The sequence below is a fragment of the Platichthys flesus genome, chromosome 8, assembly GCF_949316205.1.
Source record: "Platichthys flesus chromosome 8, fPlaFle2.1, whole genome shotgun sequence".
Lineage (NCBI taxonomy): Eukaryota > Metazoa > Chordata > Actinopteri > Pleuronectiformes > Pleuronectidae > Platichthys > Platichthys flesus.
Genome location: NC_084952.1, coordinates 23670320 through 23693125, shown reverse-complemented (window position 1 = coordinate 23693125; position 22806 = coordinate 23670320). Strand labels below are relative to the sequence as shown.

The 22806-nt window shown below is 41.1% G+C and overlaps 1 protein-coding gene and 1 long non-coding RNA gene across 2 annotated transcripts; one reads left to right on the top strand and one right to left on the bottom strand.

The window, feature by feature from the left end:
* Positions 1-14795: 14795 nt before the first annotated feature.
* LOC133958526 (uncharacterized) lies at positions 14796-15544 on the top strand. Its single transcript, XR_009921690.1, has 4 exons — positions 14796-14884; positions 15148-15206; positions 15280-15342; positions 15430-15544. It is a non-coding gene; the product is annotated as an uncharacterized LOC133958526 (long non-coding RNA).
* Positions 15545-15865: 321 nt separating this feature from the next.
* Positions 15866-17163, bottom strand: LOC133959275 (putative nuclease HARBI1). The gene is made up of 4 exons (XM_062394395.1): positions 16731-17163; positions 16537-16649; positions 16345-16456; positions 15866-16236 (listed from the first exon to the last, which is right to left on the bottom strand). The coding sequence occupies exons 1-4, from the start codon at positions 17161-17163 to the stop codon at positions 15866-15868; spliced, it is 1029 nt and encodes a 342-aa protein (XP_062250379.1).
* Positions 17164-22806: the final 5643 nt, after the last annotated feature.

Genomic DNA, 22806 nt, shown 5'->3' with positions numbered 1-22806 from the left:
CCCATATCAGTGCTTCAAATGGCCCACTCCTGTTGATTTCAATTTGAAGTCTCTGGCTACTGTTCTCAACTCTCGACCCCACTCCCCTCCCAATTCTACCCAAATACACACTCAGTGGTGGCAGCTCCTTCCCGGGCGCCCACCCAAGCTCTCTCTCTCGCGCTCTCTCCCTGAGCTTGCAAAATGCTGCATATCTCCTCCTTTGCCACAGCATTACAGAGTAAATTGCATTTGTGTTGAGAGGGATGATCCGTCTCAGGACCTGTTATTCCTCTTTCCATTCATGAAACACATCTCCATTGATTGCCAGTGTGTTTACTGTAAGGCCAATTGTGCTTACGCTCCAATGCTTCCAGTAATAAGCAGGAATGTGGCTCATTATGTGGTCCTCTCAGACCATAGATTTTCTAAAGCCTGGCTACAGTCTGGATAACAGAAAGACAGATGAGAGGGAGGTTAGTAGCCAAGGCTGAAACCGTGTTAATTCGGCCCATCTTCGAAAGTCAGAGAAACCCTCACATAACTTCTGCATACCCTATAAGAAAAGTTAACTTATGTTATTCAGATAAAAATAGTTGATAATCATTGCGCATTTTATTTAACCAGTTTGCTGTATGAATAATATAATAATGAGTTCCCTGAGTAAACTGTAGTAAATAAATCTGTACAGAGATTATATTTAACTTTGTATTCTGCCACTGATAAATGCTGCCAGACTTCACCTGTCTGACACTGTAACAGAAAACAACACATTTTATGTGTAGTTAATAGTTTTGTATTTAAAACTTTTCTGCAGTGGCTTTTTTGAGGAGGACAAACAAAACATGAGAATCCCACAAGATGAATGTGTTTATAATCTTAAAAACTCAAGTGCCTATGTATAGCTGATTTTGAATGGCACTATCAAAGATGTGCATAATGAACCCTCATAAATATCACAAACCAATGGCCGATGGTTTAGATTGAACATGACATGTCTTTGCATTCACTTTTTTGGGATGGGCCATTAAAAAAGATTTCCCTATTGGTCATTTGTCTGTCAAAATGAATTGTTGCAACAGTTTATAGTACATCATTGTATTAACAGACTGAATTGACATAACAGAGCCTTTATCTCGAAAATGTACTTTCAGTGAGAGTGACAAATCTAGTGACTTTCCATCGAAGAGTTGAATGCATGGCAGCCGAGATAGATGTTAATGAGCTATGGTTTTAAAATCAGCATTTTTACAGTTAAGAGCAGCTACTTTCCAGCACTTTGCACTATATAGGTGTAAGATAGGTCCATGATTCAGTTACTATTGCATACTTTATCCATTGTCTGACAACAGAAACAGAAAAATATGTAAATGAGAACTGTATACGTACATTGTTTATGTGAGCTTAGAGAGAAGGATGTCACGGTTTGAGGAAGGAGATGGACCCCGGATGGAGAGGTTATAACAAAAAAGGTATTTAATATAAAAGGAGTCTTTAAACAAGACAAAAACAAAACATGAACACTAACAGGTTACCACTGGCGACAAGGCGCACGGAGAAAAACAAAAGATAAGCAGGGGAAGCTGGCCGAGACAGCATGACACGACAAATCATCTATGACAACGTGTAAAAACGAGTAACGAACCGACAAAGGGCAAAGGGAACACAGAGGCTTAAATAGAGAAACAGGGAAGACTGGGGTTACTAACCACAGGTGCAACACATGAGGACTGGGAAAGACAATCGCAAAGACAGGAAATGACACACCCGTGAAGCTGGAACAACACACAAGGAAAGCAAGATTACAAAATAAAACAGGAAAGAGAAAACACAAAGAGACAGAAATTAACAAACTAAAATGACAGGACGTCACAAAGGAAAGAGCAACAGACGAAGAACTGTTCGCCTGTTTGCTCCTGAAGAAAAAAAAATAATATCCACCGCAGATGTTGCATTGTTACGTTTTGTGTAAACACACACACAGAATTATGACTTATGATTTAAACAGTAGATAATTAGAAATATAGTTATAATTAACATGCAGCCATAAACTATACCACTGCTTACCGCTAATTAGCCTCGACAAGACTGGTGTTTGAGTCATTGGGTCCAGACTTGACAGCAGATTGGATAGTCACATACAAACATGGTATGACGTTCAGGAAACTTTTTAGAAGGTCTTCATCATCGCTGGGGATTGACAAAAAAATAGTTATATCAACACTAATAATACAACAATTTGCAAAGTATTTAAACAGTGGCTAAGTTTGTCTCAAAACAAATATGAAATATAATTATACGAAACGTTCAAATTAAGAAAGAAGGCCATAAATGTTCAAATCTACTGAGAAATTCAACAGTAAAAGCAAAAGAACCAAGGGGGTTTAACTAACCAGTTGAACATGAAATAGCAGCTCTGTGATTACAAAAAGAGATTAACGTAAGGTCTTCTTTTGTCAAAAGTTCATTGTGAAGAATGTAGTGAAATCTAGTGGTAAAGTTGCATGTTGTAGCTGAATACCCTTAAAGTCACCCTCTGATTCCAAACATGAAAGATTACCTGTGGTAAACTTCACTTTTCACAAAAACTCAAAGGGTGTTTAGTTTGTCCAGTCAACACATGGCTGCCTCTGTAGAGAGTACCCACTCCTGATGTTAATATAATGTATTTCAATATAAAGTATAAGGGTACATTCTAGAGTAAAGAAAACAACAATTCGTACAATTTAGATGAAACACACTAGTGAAAAAACGATTATTTTATATTAACTTTCTGTTAATAGATCCCTTTCACCTGAATCTTAAACACTGTGTGTCAAGACACTCCCGAACCAGAGACCACGTCAGAAGCGTCTTGTTATGTTCTAATAACATGGTCACACTGTGATACATGTGTTTGCTGTATGTTACTAAATAGTGGTTACGGTTCCTTTAAGAAACTGTGTGATGATGATGGGATGCGACGTGACGGGTAATGCACGGGCATTGTAGAACAAGGAAGTGTTGATCGACACAGGAGACGGAAGTAAAGAATACAGTGTACGTTCTGAAGCAACACGTGTGCGTGTCAGTCTTTCACACACAACATTTGGCGACAAGGATGGCTGGATTTAGCCTTCCCCCACCCGAAGTGTTTCTCGCGGTACCCAGGGAACCCGCAGTGCCATGGACACGGTGGCTGACAGGTTTTAATGCCTATGTTGATGCGCTCGGATTCTCCTACAACGAGCTTCCCGGCAAGCGAAAGACCGCTATCCTCGTCCACTGCCTCGGTACCGAGGGCCAGCGTGTTCTTGGGGCGCTCGGCTCAGCGACAGCTTTCAAGGATACAGTCAAGCTGCTGACGGACCATTTCTCTGGGAAACAACGTGTCCTGATACGGCGGTACAGACTCAGGAAGCGCCACCAATGACCCGGCGAGTCCATACAGACTTTTGTAGCTGACCTACTTGAGCTGGCACGAGCCTGTGAGTATGGAGCATTGCATGACCAAATGATCAGAGACCAGCTGATAGAAGGCACGTCATGTGACAAGATACGGGAAAAACTGCTTATGGAACCTGATGATTTGACACTGACTGACGCAATCAAAATAGCGTTGCAAGTGGAATGTGCTCTGGAATGCTCTACTCTGCTGACCAGCCCTGCTCACCACACGGCGTTAGCGCAACAGCTGCAGCTCGCAGAAACGTCACAGTTTTTCCCGTCCACTGATAGCGGTGACAGCCTGCCTGTGCAACAAATTAATAGACAGCGCCCCACTGTGGGCTCCAGACGCAATTGCGGCAACTGTGGATCCAGTTCTCATGCTACAAGAGCATCACAGTGCCCTGCCCGTGGACAGGTTTGCAGTAACTGTTCTAGATTAAACCACTTTGCTAAAGTCTGTCGTTCAGCTCCAACCAATGAAGCACGGCAGCACAGGCTTCCTCAGTCCCCTTCCGGATACACAGAAATTAGTAATATCCGTTCTACACGAGTATCATTCAAAACTTGCACAGTGCGGCTGGGGGAGGTAAGCGTGCCACTCATCCTGGACACTGCGGCTGCAGCGTCGCTCCTCAATTTGGCCACATACAGGAAATTCTTTTCCCGCATGCCACTGGGACCCCCATCCACAAGCTTGCGGGGATATGCAAATTCTGCCATCGAGATTGTGGGCACAATTGACCTGCCTGTCCGTTATGGCACGATACATGCACCATTGCAGCCAGTAGTCACACTGGAGGAACTCGATACTGAATCAGGACGAGACCCGATACTATCGAAGCTGTGCACCTACATCAAAAACGGCTGGCCGTCCCACATCCCGGAAGAGATGAAACCGTTTGCTCGGGTGAAAGATGAGCTCTCCTGCTGGGCAGACACGTGTGTCTCGAGGGGGCTCTGCACCGTCGTCCCAAACACTTTGCGTGCACGTGTCCTGTCAATGGCACATGAGGGTCACCTGGGAATCATGAAACTCAAGCAGCGGTGCCGTGAGTTGGTGTGGTGGCCAGCCATCGACCGCGATATTGAACATCTGGTCCAGGACTGCTCAGCGTGCCTCCTCAGTGGGAAAACCGGAACCCCTTCAACCCCTCCCCTGCAACCACTCCCCTGGCCTTCACGTCCCTGGGAACATGTACAGCTGGACATCTGTGGGGAAATCCATGGCCGTGGTGTTCCACACCACCAGCGCTTCCTGGTGGTCGTTTACGACCTCCACTCTAAGTGGCCGGAGGTTGTGCCAGTGGGGACGGTGACGTCGCACGTCATGATTCGGATACTGGATGGCCTCTTTGCCCGCTGGGGCGTGCCTCGGGCCATAACAACAGATAATGGCCCACAGATGACATCTGCGGAGTTCTCTGACTTTCTAGGAGTGTCATGCACATCCGAACCGCTTTTTACCACCCACAGGCCAACGGTGGAGTAGAGCGTTTTAATGCAACACTGAAGAACGGGATTCGTGCACACCTGGCCCAAGGCTGTGCATTCGAGGAGGTACTCAACCAGACCTTGCTGCACTACAGAGCAAGCCATCACTCCACCACGCTTGTGTCACCAGCGTTTCTGATGCTCGGACAAGAATTGGGACTGCCATTACACAGGCTCCGAGCACCAGATAGTGACTTTCCCATGCCCTCCCTGGCCCGAATCTGAGAGACTGTTGCTGCACGACAGCAGAAGACGAGGGAAAGGGTGGACAAGAAGTGCAGGACGAGGCCACCGTCCCTTCAGGTTTCAGACTGGGTCAGGGCTCGACGGCCGCAGCGACACAACAAGTTGGCCTCGTTCTGGTCCCAACCCAGACAGATTAGTCGCCTTCTTGGCCCCGCCACGGTGGCATGCTAGTAGGCTGACCATCGTTTAAACACTGTTTTCATTATGCATTATGGGAAACAATGAGTGAACTATATAGGGTACAAAAAACATTCAGACACAAAATGTCAAACTCACTATATAGTGGACTACATAGTGATGTCAGACACAGCTTACTTGCTTCAATTATATGGGCAGAAAAGGTATCTGGTTCGTCTCCGGTTTGACTCCACGGAGAAACAACAAAAAGACGAACCTGGATTGATCTGTCCAAAAATCCAAGAGGAATCTCCCTACCCTGTCTAGTGCCCCTGAGCAAGGCGCCTTACTCCCCCAACATCTGCTCCACCGGGCGCCGTACATGGCTGCTCACTGCTCTGTGTGTCCTGCACCAGATGGGTCAAAAGCAGAGGTTACATTTCCCTACCTGCATGAGTGTGCCTGTGCATGTCTGTGCATGTGTTTGGGACTAATAAATGCATCTTAATCTTAATCAATGGCACACCGATGATGCCCAGCTATTCTTTGCTGTTCTTGGCAACTAACATTCCCTCACTGCACACAAGGAACCATCTATTTATCATGTAAAGCTAGCACAGCATTTGAAGAGATTCCACCATCAATAATAGCATTTCAAACATTTTATCTAGAAGAATCTCTAATTGTCAGTTCTAAAAGTACCTGGATGATGAAGGATATTTTAATCATTTGACTTTGTTATGTTTTTCACCTGGTTATTAATATATGGCAACTGTGAATCTTAGTTGACATTTACTGTGTTGGTGGTCTTGCCATTAACTCTTAGAAATGTTGTCAGTATGTTTCCCCCTTAGTTTCTGATTTGGTTACTGGCTTTTGTAAGTGAGGGAAGTCAAAAGGTAAATGACGAACCCTGTCTTCCACTAGGATGTTTTTTTTTGTCTGATTATCTTTTCTAATGCAAACTGAAGAACAGTTTCCTGTTAAAAGCCCAAAGACAGAAGGTAAACATGTATTTGATCCATTTTTTTTTTTCCTTCACTCTGGTCCAAAATCTTTTTTTCATATATAAATGATTGGAAAAGACGCTTCTGTATAACAATGAATACATTTATCTGTCCACACCCATACCAATAGGTTCTCGTTTTAAAACGGAGCTTTAAAACTAAAATTTTCTCCTGAAAAGCCCCTAAAAACAACAAACATCACGTGACCATTCACATACATTAATTATGTACGTGTCGTTGCAAACAGGAAGCCGATTGTCTGCTGTGCAATAAGTTGCTTGGTTACAGATGATAAGAAGATGAGAAGCAACACGGGTGATGATGGATGGAGCTATTCAGACCCGAAGTCAAATTGGAACTTACTTTAGAAGAAAGTGATGGGATCAAGTAATGACGATGTAGCTCTGCTGCAGCCCTGTATTTCTTCCCTGTGCTCATGGTGTACTATTGTTAAATTCCACATCAAAGTTTTAATGTCGTATACCAAGTGTTGCAGGGGATGGTTATCTGTTTTGGAGAAAGAGAGAGTTCTAGATGCTGGGAAAATTAGGCTGGCCGAGTTGTGACGTCATGACTTTTGCTGTGGATGAAAAGTCCAAACAAATATGACTTTACTTACTAAGTTTTTTTGACCTGATTCAAAAACCGTACATGGGAGTTAAGCCTCTATGTAAAAACAATAAAATTCTGTGGTCACGTGAGGCTTTTAAAAAAAAAACTAAACTTAGAAGATCAGTGAAATAGCAAACTCAATGCTGCAGGCCTACAATTTGTCTACAGGTAAGTCTAAGCTCAGTTTTTCTGCTGTTGCTCATTCACAGTTATATCCTCTTTTACTTACTTATCTACCCTTATCACATTTCAGTGAACTTTACTTCCTGTCTGGTTTCCTTCCTTCCTTGATCGCTTGCCCCGCCCTAAATAGTTTCACCTGTGTCTAGTTTACTTTGTGTATTTAAACCCAGTTTCCTCTTTTGTTCAGGCCTTCTGGTCTCTTCCCTGCAAGTCCTTGTGTATACCAGTGCCTTCCTGATTCCTGACCTTCTAAATCACAATAAAGATTTATTTAATTTTTTGTGACTTTAGATATATTGTTTTTAATCCCACCTCATTAGGGTAAATCATCTGAGATGGGAAGACTAAGCTTATGATTTATGTGCTTGCACTGACTGCTACTCCAGATCTGTTTTCTGTCGAAGAAGTTGAATGTTTGCTACCAGGTGCGAAACATGCTGCCTTGATTATCTTCAGTCTGTGTGCATTGGCATATGGGCACACAGATGGCATGGAAGACCTGGGCAATTTTCGCATTTGAAAACATATAATCATTAGTCGCTCATAGAAACAAAACATGATTAACAGGGCGAAATAACGAGCAGACAAAGGTGAATGTTGTCTCGGTGTTAGTCCTCTCTCTGCCTCTCGTCTTGGGCCCTTGGCTCTTGGGCTGTCGTGACTTTATCTGGGTGGGTTGTTTGAATTGTTTGTGTTGGACCTGTCCCTCCTTGTGCCCTGCCTAGGCCGGTTTAGGGTTCTCTCCACCAAACGACTAGACATGGAGCTCACCTGGTATTCCCCTTGCGGCTTCTTTGAGGCTGTTGCTCCATCCGACTACATCTTCTTGCTCTCTATATGGAAAAATATCTCCATTTGTAGTCCAGCCGGCTAAACTGTGGTCTGTTGTCTTTGGGAACCAAACTGACTTATTTATAATGCTGAAGGAATGAGCTTGTTAATTCAGAGGACTGAAACCAGACAACTTCAGTGAAAACAGTGACTGTTAGCTGTTGTTTGACTTTTTGTAGCTTCAAATAGTTTCACACTACAGCTGTCTACTTAATGTTCATATGTTCAAAACAGTTTATCACCTACCAAGCTCCACCAGCAAACCGTGACTACCTGTGAAAGGGCTTCAAAGCTGAAGTATGTTTCTAACCAAATAATACACCAGTAATTTCATAAACACATTAGACATGATCTGTATATATTTTTATATTGTGCAAATACATGTAGTTTTTTTTTCTTGTAACTCTTGATTTCTAAGTAACAGGAGTCAGGAGTGCTGGATGAGACGTGATCAAATAATAAACTGATTGTAGTTCTTCTTTGCTCATCACAGCATATTCAATGCTCAGTTATTTCAGAATACATGTTAACTTTCATGACAAGGACGACAAAACAGTTGAAAGACCAAGAGGCCAGTGTGTGAATGTTTGCAGTGAATTCAGAGTAATGAGTGTGAAGCTGTGACTCAAGATCCCTGTTGGACTAAATAAGATATCAAGCTTTTAAAAAACCCTGCTAGGCTCAGGTGTTCTATCTGTACGTTCGTGTGTCCATTTTATAATGTAAAACCCAAGTGTTCTCCTCTGCTCCGATGTTCTCACCGACCCTTTCTGGAGCACTGCTCTGAGCTTCCATGATCAAACTTGAATGGTTTATTGCCAGAGTTGCAGTCCTAAGCATTGAGTGGTTCTGGGGAGATGAGCTGGACTGGTGTCAGAGCTTATCCTGACTGTAAGGGGGGTAAGCATGAAAAGGTAGTCCACTTATGCATCAAAGCTTGCCCACAGGCAAGTATGTTTTCCCATTGTTTAAATGTGCCTGTGTGCGTGTGTAGAAAATCCTGGGGGATAATGTGAACGTCCTCAGTCAAAGTTGAAGTAAAATTGATGTTCACACTTAAAGAGTAATTACAGATGTTTCTGAGTATTTACAGATGTTTCGGAGCTTTGGTGTAATAAGGATATAATATTTACATTTAAAGAGAACTCTCTAATGGTGCCCCTCCTAAGATGTTGGTAATGAAAAATGTAGGACGCGTTAAAAATAGTGGCACACAGTGAATTCTAACTCTGTTGACTCAAGTCAAACAGTAATTTTGCACTCCCAGCTAATGACCACTGCTGCAAGAGAAGGTGACTATCAACCACCAACTTGTCTACCAGCTTGAAAATTAAGGTTTTTCTTTTGCTTGTGTGTCATGCAACATAGACATTACAAAAAGTGGTCCCTTCCCCTCTGCTTCATATCCAGTCTCTTCCCTGCTCTGTTGCACCGCTAACCAGTGGCAACTCCAGCCAATTCTCGGGTGGGAATTGTTGCAATGAGGGCTAAGTTGTTTAATGGCTAAATGTCAGCTAAGAATTTGTCATTAAGTATTTTTTCATGTCATTTTTTTCTGGTTACCTCACATAACAATACCCCCAGTAACCACAAGACGAGGATGTTTAGGTACTTTAGATGATCATTTCCATTTCATGCTACATTATCCTCTTAAGAGGCGGGAGAAATTAGCCTAAAAAGCCTGTCTGAGGAATAACAAAAGTAAAAGCTGTTCTTGAAACATTTAGAGTACATGCATGGTCTTGGTAGCAATTGGAACACACTGAAGTAGAAGGTTATTTCCGCCTGAATTTTTTTGGTAAACAGATGCCTGCAGTTGACTCTAGCTGGGACTTCAATCAAATTTATTGCTCTTATGAGCTGGAAAGGACAATGGGACCCTAGCATGAAGCCTTGACTAACCCAAGTTCAAGTTTCACAATATATTGTTCAATAGTAGTAGACAATGTTGACTAATCATGAAATATGATCATTAAAATAATTATTACGTTAATGACGTTATGTGGCCGAAATTTTAGGACAAATGGGAATCTTAGGACAAGGGGGCTCTGATCTACCTCGTGGTTTGAAGCGCCGACTGGCGGTAGATGCGACCACGCCATTTTAGATCTCAGAAGATCTACAGTTGCAATCAGAAATATTCAACCCCCTCACCTCAATAGACATTATAGTGATGTGGATGACAGATAATGACAATAAATGACAAAAAAAACTCATCAAACAACAAAAGATATTTATTGATGTGTATTTTAGTTATTTTGACAACAGAAGTTGACTTAACTTTGAAATTCAAATGAAAAATGTAACTCTTCCAACACATGTGCATGTGCAGTATTATTCAACCCCCCAGCTTCAGTACTTTGTGGCGCATCCTCTAGTTTTTATAACTTCTAAAAAATGTTTTCGGTAACTGCGTACAAGCTTCTTACACCTCTCGATTGGAATCTTTGCCCATTTTTCAATTTTCAATCAAATTTGAATCTGGTGACTGTGAATGCAACTCCAGGACGTTCCAGGATCTTTTTCTCAACCAAGCTTTGGTGGACTTGGAGATTTTGCTTTGGATCATTGTCTTGCTGGAAAGTCCAATGATCACCAATGTTCAATTTGTCAACAGAAGGAATCACATTCCTCTTTAAAATGGCCTGGTATTTCTGTGAATCCATGATGCCATGTACACAATAAAGATTGCTAGTTCCTGCCGCAGAAAAACAGCCCAACATCATCTTTGACCAACCTCCATGCTGGACTATGGGGATGGTATTCTTCTGGTCATAAGCCTGTCCTTTCACATGCCAGACATACCGCTAGTCCATACGTCCAAACAGTTCCAGTTTGGTTTCATCAGTCCATAGAACTGTCACCCAAAACTCTGTAGGCTTATCCAAATTCCTCCTGGCATATTCTAGTCGACTTTTGATGATGCTTGTGGTCAAGAGCTGAGTGCGTCTTGGAGCCGGCCATTAAGTCCTTTATTATTCAGTGCACGTCTTACAGTTGCCACTGCAGCACTTGTACCAGCCTTCATCAGGTCATCCTGTAGGTGTCTTGCAGTCACACAGGGATTTATCTGAGTTGTTCTGACTAAGTTGCTGAGGGTCCTTGATGAAATGCTGGGCTTTCATCCACGGCCAGGCATGTTTGAAGCTGCTCCATCAGTTGTAAACTTCCTTATAATGTTCCCAATTGTGTCTCTTGGAATATAATTTTTTGGGGAATTCTTCTTCTACCCAAGGCCTTTCAGGTGTGATGAAATGATATCCTCTCTCAGCTTTTGTGTAAGCTCCTTTTTGTCTTTCCCATGATTGCAACTCACCTTGAATACCTTCATGGGTGGGGTTTATATATGCATCACAGCTGAAGCAAATGAAGGATCAGTATAGAGTTCCCAAATGCTTAATAATGTTTCAACTCAACTTTAGGACCAAGACAGCTTTAAAAACAACAATATTATATAGGGATTGAATAATTGTGACATGGCTATCTTAACAAAATATACTGCTACACACAAATACTACATCATGCATTTTCCGTGTTGATTTTCTTTATCACTCAACTCATAAAGAAGGCATCCGAAGCAGAATCTTGATCAAAGAACAAGATTCTGTCTACTTTAATTGATAAATCCTTAAAATCTTTTGGGGGTTGAATATTTCTGATTGCAACTGTGTATATATAGATACGTGAAATATGTGGATGCAGGTCAGAACATGTGTGTGTAGGCAGGTTTAGGAGAAGAGAGAGAGAAAAACGCACAGAATGATCAGAAGAGATCTAAAAACACAGCAGAGACAATTTTGCGGTTACCTTACCACTTGGTCCCAAAGCGGAAGTTGTGTACCGATCTTTTGATAGCTAACGTCTCCGCAAATTTTGTCGGACGATAACCGTGTGGCCGGAGACACTTCGTCACGGCGTGATGGCTACTTCAACACAGTAGACATCGTGGTCACACACAAAATAGTATTAACATACACAACTAATGACACGCTAAATATTCTCCTTCGACGGAAAAAACGCCCTTCTGCAGGTATAAACAGCTCTGGAGCAGTTGTTTGTGGATCAGGGAAAAAGTCTGAGCTCAGCCAGCGAGTTAGAACTTCTTGCCGCAGGCTTTTCTAAGTAAAATAAACAAGTCTTATCAAAAATATAGGTAAGCTTTAAGATAAAACAAAAAATTAAATGAAACAAACGTCTGAGTGATTGCTCCCTTTAGCAACTGGATAATCTGGAGAGGTCTGGTTCATCTTCAGTGCACGGGAAAAAGAAAATATTCATGGGAGCTTCTACTTTTATTTACCTGAGAGGTTCCGGCCTCCCTCCGGGGGGACCAGGGGGTCTATTGGCTCTCAGCCAATTGAATGTAGGAGTTCACACTCAAAGAGCTGCTAGAGAAACCATGGGGGTCCTCAAATTAATCCTGGGAGTGTTTGACCAGTAGGGGAAAACTCTAGTTAGGCTTTTAGAATTCCATGCAGGCCTCGTTTATGACCCTTTGTCTTGATTCAACCCCAACATCCCCCCCATTGGTCTGAAGAGTTGGGCGTTGGCCACGGTTTCCAGAGCAAACTCTAGGGTTGAGAGTCTACTATAATCCATGCGGTAATCCTTGAGTAAAGTTGGAACTGTTAAAGTTAGGTAATTTAACGTGAGTCTTAATCTGGGCAGAGAGAGGCATAATCTGGGCATAGAGACTATATAATCTAAACACGGCACACATTTTAAATTTCACATGATGTTTATCGGCAGTAATTGTTAACATAACCATGAATTGATGTGAAGAGTGAAAGAGGTGACCAGGTGAAGAGGTGGTGTATTTGAGGTGACCATGTGTGTTATCCTGTCAAAACACAACTTTTAGAACAGCGGTTCACGTTCTGTTGAGGAACAGGTAGCACTTCAGCCACACATCTACATATTAAATCCTCCGTCCCAGGATTTATCCCATGTTTTGGATTTTGGTCACCATATCTATACTCCTGGTACTGATGGGGTTTCTGTTGGGACCAATCCCTACCTCTCTGTTGAGATGTATTTAGATATTGAGGTCTAAACTGACTTGGCTTGGGGTAGGTCGCTACCTTCCAGCGCAAGGTCCACGTTTGGTTGGACTTGAATTGCCCCAGTGTCTTCTGCTGGTCTTCTGCTTGGGCATGTTTGCGTCTCCCAGGCTAGCTGAGAATACCTCATCTCCTGCATGGTGAGGTCACCTGCTCTGCAGTGCATGGTGACATCATACCGCACACTCTTGTGGAGGTTATGCAGGAATAGCAATTTGAAGGCGGCCTCTTCTTCTAGCACAGGTGCGCTATGCCCCTGGAAGTACGCCGCCCTCAGGCATCTGTAGTACTCCATTGGAGGTTCGTTCCTCATCTGCATGACCGCAAAGGCACCCAGGTTGGCAGAGGCCTGGTCGGTGAAGAGCGAGTACTCCTCTCACAGTGCCTGACTGAAACACATTTCCCCAACATCTAAAAACCACAATTATTCACATTCCAATCGTCAAAGCAAGACAACCCACATCTCCCCCACATCTAAATCCACACCTATTCACCTTCCAATAATCAAAGACAACACAAATCTCCCCAAGACCTATTCACAGTTCTACAAATCAACAGTACATCCTAAAAAAACATGAACACACAGTAATTTATAAGTTATATATTATAATATATGTACTGTTATGGGAGTTTCTTAGTCAAGCACAAGTCATTTCAATGTCTTTCTGTAAGTTTATTCTGCAGATAGGGCATCAATGTACAAGACCGTGGGATAGATTTTATACACTGAGCAATGAAATACTGGAGAAGCAGCACTTTATACATCTTCAAGCTCCTCCTAGAGAGGAAACAAATGTTATGCATCAGCCTCTTTGATAAGAAATAGATGACCAATATCCTGTCACCTACTCTTTCCCAGACCCCCTGGAGTGTAACATCTGTTTACAAGATCCCTTTATCAATGTTTACATCACCACAAATCCGCCGTGCTGTGAAGCCTTTGTTAGGTGACCCTGGGCCCGTTTCACAAAGCAGGTTCAACAAACTCTGAGTTAAAACCTTAACTCTGGGTTGAGCAACTCTGAGCTGTCAAACTCTAAGTTTTCGGTTTCAGAACAGGTGATAACACTTCGTTCAATCAACTCAGAGTCAAGGTAACCCTGAGTGAAGCTTGTGCATGAGGATATAAAAAGCCTTCATCAATGGAACACAGATAACATGATTCACCATGGCAACAAGTGGTAAACAGCCTCGATCCTCCTACTTCTCCCCAGTGGAGTTGGAAATATTAATGACTGCGTATGCAGAAAGTGAGCATATATTTTTAAAAAGAAGCAATACTGTGGCAGCAGCAAAAGCGCGGGATCTTGCGTGGCAGGAAATTGCTGACCGAGTCAATGCGTCAGTATTAATTTGAGAAAAAAAATAAATGTTTTGTCTTGAATGTTCCACTTATTCAACAATTATATTCCATATGTGTGTCTGTGAGCACAGGTGCAACCCAACAGGCACCAAACGGACTTGGCAGCAGCTAAAGATGAAATATAAAAATGTAGTTCAAACAGGTAAGGTATAATAAAGTACAAGCAATTGTGATGTTTAGCCTGACCTCATTAAACAGCATTTAGTGGCTACATTCAACATGTGATGGATATATTTAAGTAATTAGGGAAATCTGCAAAAAAAAGAGAAATCCCAACACTGCCAGTATTTAATATTGTCTCTATGAAAGCAACACCTAAATGCCTTTTATACATACAAGTCTCCAAAGTTGTGTTTTCTGTATGTATTTAAATTTGACCTCCATTATAGCCAACAGAAAAAAGGCTGAGGCCCGCAAAACAGGTGGCGGTCCACCACCACCACCTCTCACAGAGGCTGAAAAGATGGCCCTCAGTTAGAACAGTGGACGACCCATTGCTGAGGGCATCTCTGGGGGGAGTTCATCGGACCCACCCACGCCCCAGGTCACAGGGGCCTACATAAGAGGTAAGTTATTCAAATGAATGGCATGTACGTTAATCCTTTTTCTAGTGTTCGCTCAGTAATGGCCAACCATTCATCTTAGACACAACTTAGTTGGCACACTGATTTTTCTTGTAGCAGTAAGCTACAGTTCTTTGCAATTGGCTGCTTTTGCTTTCAGATATCAATCTATTTTAAGGTGACTCAGAGTTTGAAAAATTGTGTTTAAATTAGGTGGGGCACTTTTCTGGGTAATCATCAACTGTCTAATCTTCATTTTCTACCAGTTACTGATGGTGTAATCTGTCTCGTTGAGCCTTCTGCCATAACAGACCTCCATGCTGTTGTAAGTACTCTTAATATTCCACAGATCTTTCATAATTGGTAGAATATAACACACACATTCTGTTGCATTGCAGGAGGATGATGAAGAAACCTTATCAGCTGCCACAGAGAGGGAAGATGCAGAGAGGCCTGCTGAAGTATACACCTTTTTTTTTTTTAAAAACTTTGGCTCAGTTAATAGTGTTGTTCCACAATACAACTTGCAACTTCTTTCTCTCTAACAGAGCCATGCTGGAAATTACAATGGGGAAGAAGGTCCATCAACCTCCACAGCACAGCTTACCTCAGTAAGATGTTGTTCAGCATTGACCCACAACTTACAATGACACTAAATAGACATGGCACTGAAATTCAATGTCATTTATGTTCCTATAGCTCCCTCTGAAACAACTTTACAAGGTATATTTAGATTCTCAAATAAACAAATCACACCTAGAAATGGAGCACATAAGGCTGCAGATCACCAAAACAGAAAAGGAAATACAACTGCTGGACCATCAGATAAAGGTGGGTGACGTGCCCACAGGTGGATGTTTTTTAATTGTTTCAACAACAAAGGATTAACAACTGTACAAAATTTGTCCTTCTAGGAAATAAAGAAGACCTCATAAAATGAGATGCATATTGTCGTTCTTGAACATTGGGGAGGTGATGGGTCAGTTAGAAATGATTGACACATATCATGTCTCTAACAGCTCTTCCATCTCGTGTATCAGCAGGGGGGGTATGATTAATACCTGGATCACAGGGGGAAAGAGTAGGACATTGTTCTCCTCTAATAGTGGCAATGTTGTGGAGAACCACACATGCCACTATAATGTCACAAGCTCTCTCTGGGGTGACCCTGAGCCTACGAAGGCACTGGAACCGGGCCTTGAGTATCCCGATGGTCATCTCCACTCTGGCTCGTGTCCTGCAGTGAGCCAAGTTGTAGTGTCGCTGTGGGCCAGGCTCAGGGTCAGGGTAAGGGGTCAGCAGATAGCGCTGGCAGGGGTACCCTCTGTCTCCGAGTAGGTCACCATCAAACTCTACTATGATAATACAAGATACAGTTTGTTTCAGTTGCAATAGGAGGAAACAAAATATTTGATCATAGGATATAACTATATACTGTATATAAATTATATATATAAACTCACCACCGGCAAATCTGGCACTCAGTGTCGACTCACGAAACATTCGTGAGTCATGCACAGACCCAGGCCACTTCGCTTCCACATTGTTAATCATGTGGGCTCCATCACATATGATCTTCACAGTGGAGAACAGTAATTAGCTGTATGATGTAGTGTATTTAATTTGGAATGTTAAAGGCTACTATTTAGGCCTACCTGCACATTAATGCTGTGGACAGATTTCCTATTCACATAATCTCCTTCATTTATTGAAGGAGCGATGATAGGAATGTGAGTGCCATCTATGCAGCCAATCACACCTGGAAACCCTAAAATATATCAAATTGACTGATTAGTGCTTCAAGTCTCAAAGCTTTATGACATAAATGAATTACTGCTTAGACTGATACCTGCAATTCTGTGGAACTCTTCTTTGAGAAGTCTGGTGGGTCTGTGACTTGGGAACACTACAAACGTGCATAGTAGCCGTTTCAGTGCAAGTGTCACATTTCGGACAGCCCGACAGACAGTTGCCTTGGACACATGCTCTGCATCACCGAACTTATACAAAAAACTGCCGTTGGCAAAAAAACGAAGTGCAATACAAAGAATTTGCGCGGAACTGAGAGCATGTCCACGATGCGTCATGTGAGCGATGTGAGGGCTGGGAATATTATTTATATAAATTATAGATGATGCAGAGAAACGGAAACACTCAAACAGATACTCATCAGGGAATGATAAAACATCCAATCGAGGTCTAATAATCCTGTCCCGGTGGAGATGTCTGCGGAGTATCTGCGCCTCGACATCAACTGGCTCTTCAATAAAAGGACACGCCATGTCTGCCACTGCCTTCAGTCTGCAGGCTTCAACTTAAGAGCAGGAGAAACTCGGGGTTAGTTGAAGAAAACCTGCCAGCGAGCAGGTTAGGTTCACGGAGTATGTTGCCAGGGTAACTGACTCAGAGTAAAGCTGAACTGGCTTTGTGAAACTGAAAAAACAGAGTTTCCCTCATCTCAGGGTTAACTAACTCAGAGTTTTCACTAAACCTGCTTTGTGAAACGGGCCCCCTGTGTGTGAGGAAGTCCTATAACATCAGTTACTTGAGCGACACCCTGACTTCTACGGGAAACATTTGCTCATCTTTCTAAACATCAAAGTAGTTCCTTATATCAACCATTTGCCTGATTAGTAAAATTACTATTACAGTGCTAGTCAAGAGTAATGTCTCGTCCTTCCTGAAACATGGCCTCAGAGTCAAACAACATTTCAATGTCTTCCTCTGATACGTTGTCATCAGACTTGTCGCTTGCACGCCAAAAACACAGATCCCTGGCTTCTTCAGTCGTGGAAGAAGCCAGGGATCTGTTCTGTTTCTCTAAACATTTCGCCATACTGTAGCTTCAAAACTCTCCAAAGCAAGACTGAATTCTGCGCACGGATCTCACAGCAACACTCTCTGACTTTTACACAAGGATCTCAAAAGCAACGCTCGCTTACTTTTACGCACGGATGCGCGAGGCTCTGGGACCAGGTGTTCACTGGTGTGCAGTGACTTGCTGGGTGTTTTATATTTAATTATCACGTCGAGCAGGACATGTACTTGATGGAAATTTCATTGGCTACACGATACGCCAGTCAAAAGATCATGTCATGATCAATCAAATTGGCTGTCTGTAGACGTCAGAAGAAGGGTAAGCACTGTCTGTCAACGAGGGGTCTCGTTGGCTATTGTAGGCTGTGGTCAACACATGCCTTCTCCAATTGGGTCGAATGAGCTGTCAATCTAAAGTTCAGAGTGCAGCCACCATTTTGATATCCAGAGGGCTGCTTTGTTTACATGCTAACAGAAGTTAGAATGAAAAATAAGTCAAAGTTTGCACGTAGCTGCTGGCTACTCTGAGATTACGCAACAGCTGACTGTGGCTATTCTTTGAAATAGTGTGTTATGGAGTGATTATTTTACTGGATTGGATCGTCTGGACCTTTGGCAATGTACCAACACCGTTTTTGTTGGAATGTTATCGATCTGTGGATTAATATGCTTCATAGGTGAGTGACGTCGACTATCTTAATTTTTTTTTTAAGTAAGATATCTGACTTTTGTTGATTGTACCGGTTGTGGTGATCGGATCTTGAAATGGTTTAAATCAGTGGAATCAGAAGAATCTTAGCTTTCTACAGCATTAGTACATTAGTATGATACACGGACTTGATCCATAACAACTTGATTCCAAATGACTGTTTATACAAAAATTGATAAAAAGCATGTTAATCTTAACTTGGGTGACTTCATGAAAAGATACAAATCTATTAGTATTTTTGCAACATAGTTTTACCAACAGACTAAATAGAATAACAAAAGGGAAATTTGTTAAAATGTGGGACTTACCTGTTTTATCCTCCAAAAAGAGTAGAGAAATCTCAAGGTTGGTTTTTGTCCTCCAAAATGTTGCCAAGTGGTCAACATGGTCAACACAAAAAAAGTGTTTGCATGCGTCAAATTTTCAAACATTCACAAGTTTCGCCACAATCCACTTCTTTGATCAAATAAAGGAAGATTCACAATGTAATGAACTCATCATATCCAAGCTGAACTTCTGAACACTGTTCTTTTTTTATTTCAGCAGGCTCACAATACCTCAGACCAATTTTTTTTTAATAATCACCAGACCCTAAACCATGGGCGTTTAATTATGAGCGCAGGTTTATAAAGGGACTATTCTGCAGACACAACTAAGAACTTTTTGGTACAATACCAGCATTCTGCAGTCTGCACAAATCATGTAGATACCTATTGTTGTCTGTGCACTCTATGACTCAGCCACATTCGCTTTCCAAGAGAATAAGCAATGGGAACAATGAGTTGTGTCCCAATGCCAGTCACATTTTTTCAGAATTATTTAAGGCACACCGTTTTGCATACCCTGACATTTCAGATATGTTGACTCCTTCAAATACATGGGACATTTACACAAAAAGACCTGAAAGGTGACCGTCCATTTCTTTCAAAACAACCAGCCCCCAAAAAAGATCTGTTAATATTATGGGCCTATGACTTTATTGCTTGTTTTTTTTATTAATCAATATCTTTAATGTTTTTAGAATAGAAATCCATCATTTTAAAATGTATTATTTGTGTTTGGAGCAGAACTGTGCTCTATTCTCTCAAAAGCTGGGGTGAGGCGAACTTTCACTCCTGCTTTAAATGAATGACACCCTTTATCAGCTAATTTCATAATATTTATTCTTTCAACTTTGAGGTTGTTGTCTTTGAATGACAAACAGTTCTGATATCATCAAGCAATTCACCAGGTGCTGTCGCTGAACACACAAAAAAAAAATTCAGTTAAATCTAATTTGTTCCACTACTTTTGGAAGGTTGCATGAAGTATTCATATGTCAGCAGTAGATGAGGGATCTTCATCCATAGGAGTGTGTGTGTGTGGGTGAATATTAAAATGTTGTACATGATTTAAATCATATATGTCGGAAACATATATCCTACAAAGACTCAAGCCATCCATAATTATGATGTTAAGTACTCATGAGCTGAAATTTACAGACACGTCTGTGAGACTGTAGTCAACAGATGTGCTACTTACCTGTTACATGTGTTTTACATTGATACATTTATTTGTGGCCAAAGTGGTGGATGTTTTTCCATATAAAATGGTTTACCAACTCATACCTGGTGGCTAATGAAGTGTCCAACACTTAACATAAACATGTTCAGATATTGTTAATTAAACACAAATAACAGTTTTCAGCTGTGGTGTGGTTAACAAGGGCGGTCTCATTATGAAAAACCCTTACAATCAGCTATGTGAAAAAAACAAGCAATATGATTTACAGTAAACTACTAGAGGTTACTCTGAGAGTCATATAACTCAGTTATGGATTTATGTTTTTTTATGTTTATTCATCTGAACTTGAAAATGAGCTTTATGACCTGAAAGATTGAATTTCCTTTGTATTATAAATCAATGTGTTTGTAGCCCACACAAGATTTGAGATGTTACCCCATCATACAGTTTTTAATGAGAGAATTTGTCAAAGAGATACTTGTCTATAAAATGGTAAAAAAAAATCTAAAATTGTGTTACATCTTTTGAATTCACAATAAGATTACATTTTGTCGTGTTATTTTTATAGATTTATTTATATAATCAAAACTAAATAAATGGTCCATTATAATCTGACTGTTTTTTGTAATCATTGACAGAAGTACACACACTCCAATCGACCTTAAAATACAAAAAGTACCCTCTCCTTTAGTAGAGTTAATGTGTTTAACTATATAGTACTATACCAAATATGAATCTCAAGATTAACCACAAATTCTTTATAATCTTCTTTAATGTAAGAAATGTTGTGGGAAGGGGCATTTTACTCCTTCCCCCAGCACCACAAAGACCTGAACTATGTCCTCGGTGCTCTGTATTACACAGCTGTTTGAGTGTGTGCTGTAATTGGCTACATGTTACACCAACATTACATGAACTCCACTCAAATTGAATTCCTTTTGACTGGACTTTGTAAATCTTCACATTAGATGTAACTAATTTTCCATGTCACATCATGAGTTATTAACTCAAAACGATGTCTAACAGTACTATTTGTATCCTTAATCTTGACTTTAACCAGCTGACCATGGTTATTGTACATACCTTTTTTAATGGCTTAATCTAACATGTTTTACAAGCAGGTGGCGAGAAGTCAAGCCCTCAGTCTGAAGGGGACCTGGTTGTCTAAAACCATCTGTGGAGTTTGATAATTCGGGTTGATAATCTGACCAGATTATTACCTGCACACATGAATGGGATAAAATATTGCAATCATACAGGTTTATAGGGATTACTGGACCAAATCAATTTTCAATTTTTTTTAAATACTGATAGTAAAAATAAGTCGGTAATCAGGGTTTATAATGCTCAGAAAATGTATTAACAGGGTTGAGCCACTCCTTTACCAATAAATGTGGATTGTGTTGGGATTAATTAAAAAATTATTTTATTTTTCCTTGTTGTCCTGTATGTTCAGATCGTAATTTGATATTTTGAATTAAATATCTAAAATTATCCAAGCATATTTGATTATTTTGACTTGAGATTTGTGACCTTGAGTAAGCTTAACAACTTTCAATTATCAGGCAAATTAATTTAAAGAAAATTCAGATGGAAATAATATTTTAAAATTGAATGATTGCTGCTGATAAAGATATTTACATTATTCTGACAATGGTTTGCTTCACACAAAGACGTTGAAGATGGGTTGCTCAATGCTACACTTTGAAAAATATTCAATATCAGAGGGTATTCTTGTGACTTAAATGCATAAGATCAGTAACCATGTTATATCTGCTGTCATGTGACTTAATTGCACCATCAATCCATCCATCAACTCAACATATTTTATCAGTAATCATATTATATCTGTTGTCATGTGACTCTCAATTGGACCATCAATCCATCCATCAACTCAACATATTTTAAAAATAACATGACAAGCCTGACTTTAAGGTCTTAATTATTATTCAAATGGTTCTCAGTCTCCCTTTGACCATTGTGCCACTTCTATTAACATTAAATCACATTCTTGACTCATGAAAACTCTCCACCTCTTTGCTGTGTTCTAGCCCAATGGTCCCCAACCCCCGAGCAGTGGACCAGTACCGGGCCTTAGGCACACAGAAATGACGGAGTTCTGGTATCCGTCCGTCGCCTTCCTGCTGGTAACATACCATGCAATAATTAATTTGACGTCACGTATTAACCCTTCATTAATTTAAATGAAATTTTTAAAAAAATCGACCGATGTCACCAGAAGCCATACCAGAGGGCCTCCGTAGCTAGGCTCCGTACCCATACCTTTTTAAAGGCCTGTTCGTGAAAATATTGTCTGACATCCAACCGGTCCGTAGCGCAAAAAAGGTTAGTGACCGCTGTTCTAGCCCATAGCAAGTACATTGGTTGTAAGGGCAATGTAGTCCTTTTTAATAATACAAATTAATGTAGTCGGTATCAATGTTGGTGAGTCTGGTCTGGAACTAGATCAAATTGGCACAGGGCATAATTTTGCAGTGTAGCAATGTCCAATTTGACCAGGATTTCTACAGACACTGCTCCCTGGGGAAAAAGGAAGTACATGTGTAGAGCCAAGGAAAAAATGCTGAACTGATTTTTCAGGATGTCATCACCCATCATCCAATATGTATTTACCATAGTGTTCTCTGTGTTGAACCCCTTTCTCTATTATCCCTGATTTTCCATCTTTCTCTTCCACCTGTTATTCAACACATACAGTGAGTTTTTAGGAAGTGGCATAAAGTAGCCATATATATTAATATAGCCTACAGATATGTTCACATGCAAGTAATGTCCTTTACAACACTCTTGCTGTAAGTAAAAAGATCTCCCTGAAACATTCATTTAACATAGAACTTTAATGAGGGGAAGAGTTGGTGAGACATGACCACAGTGC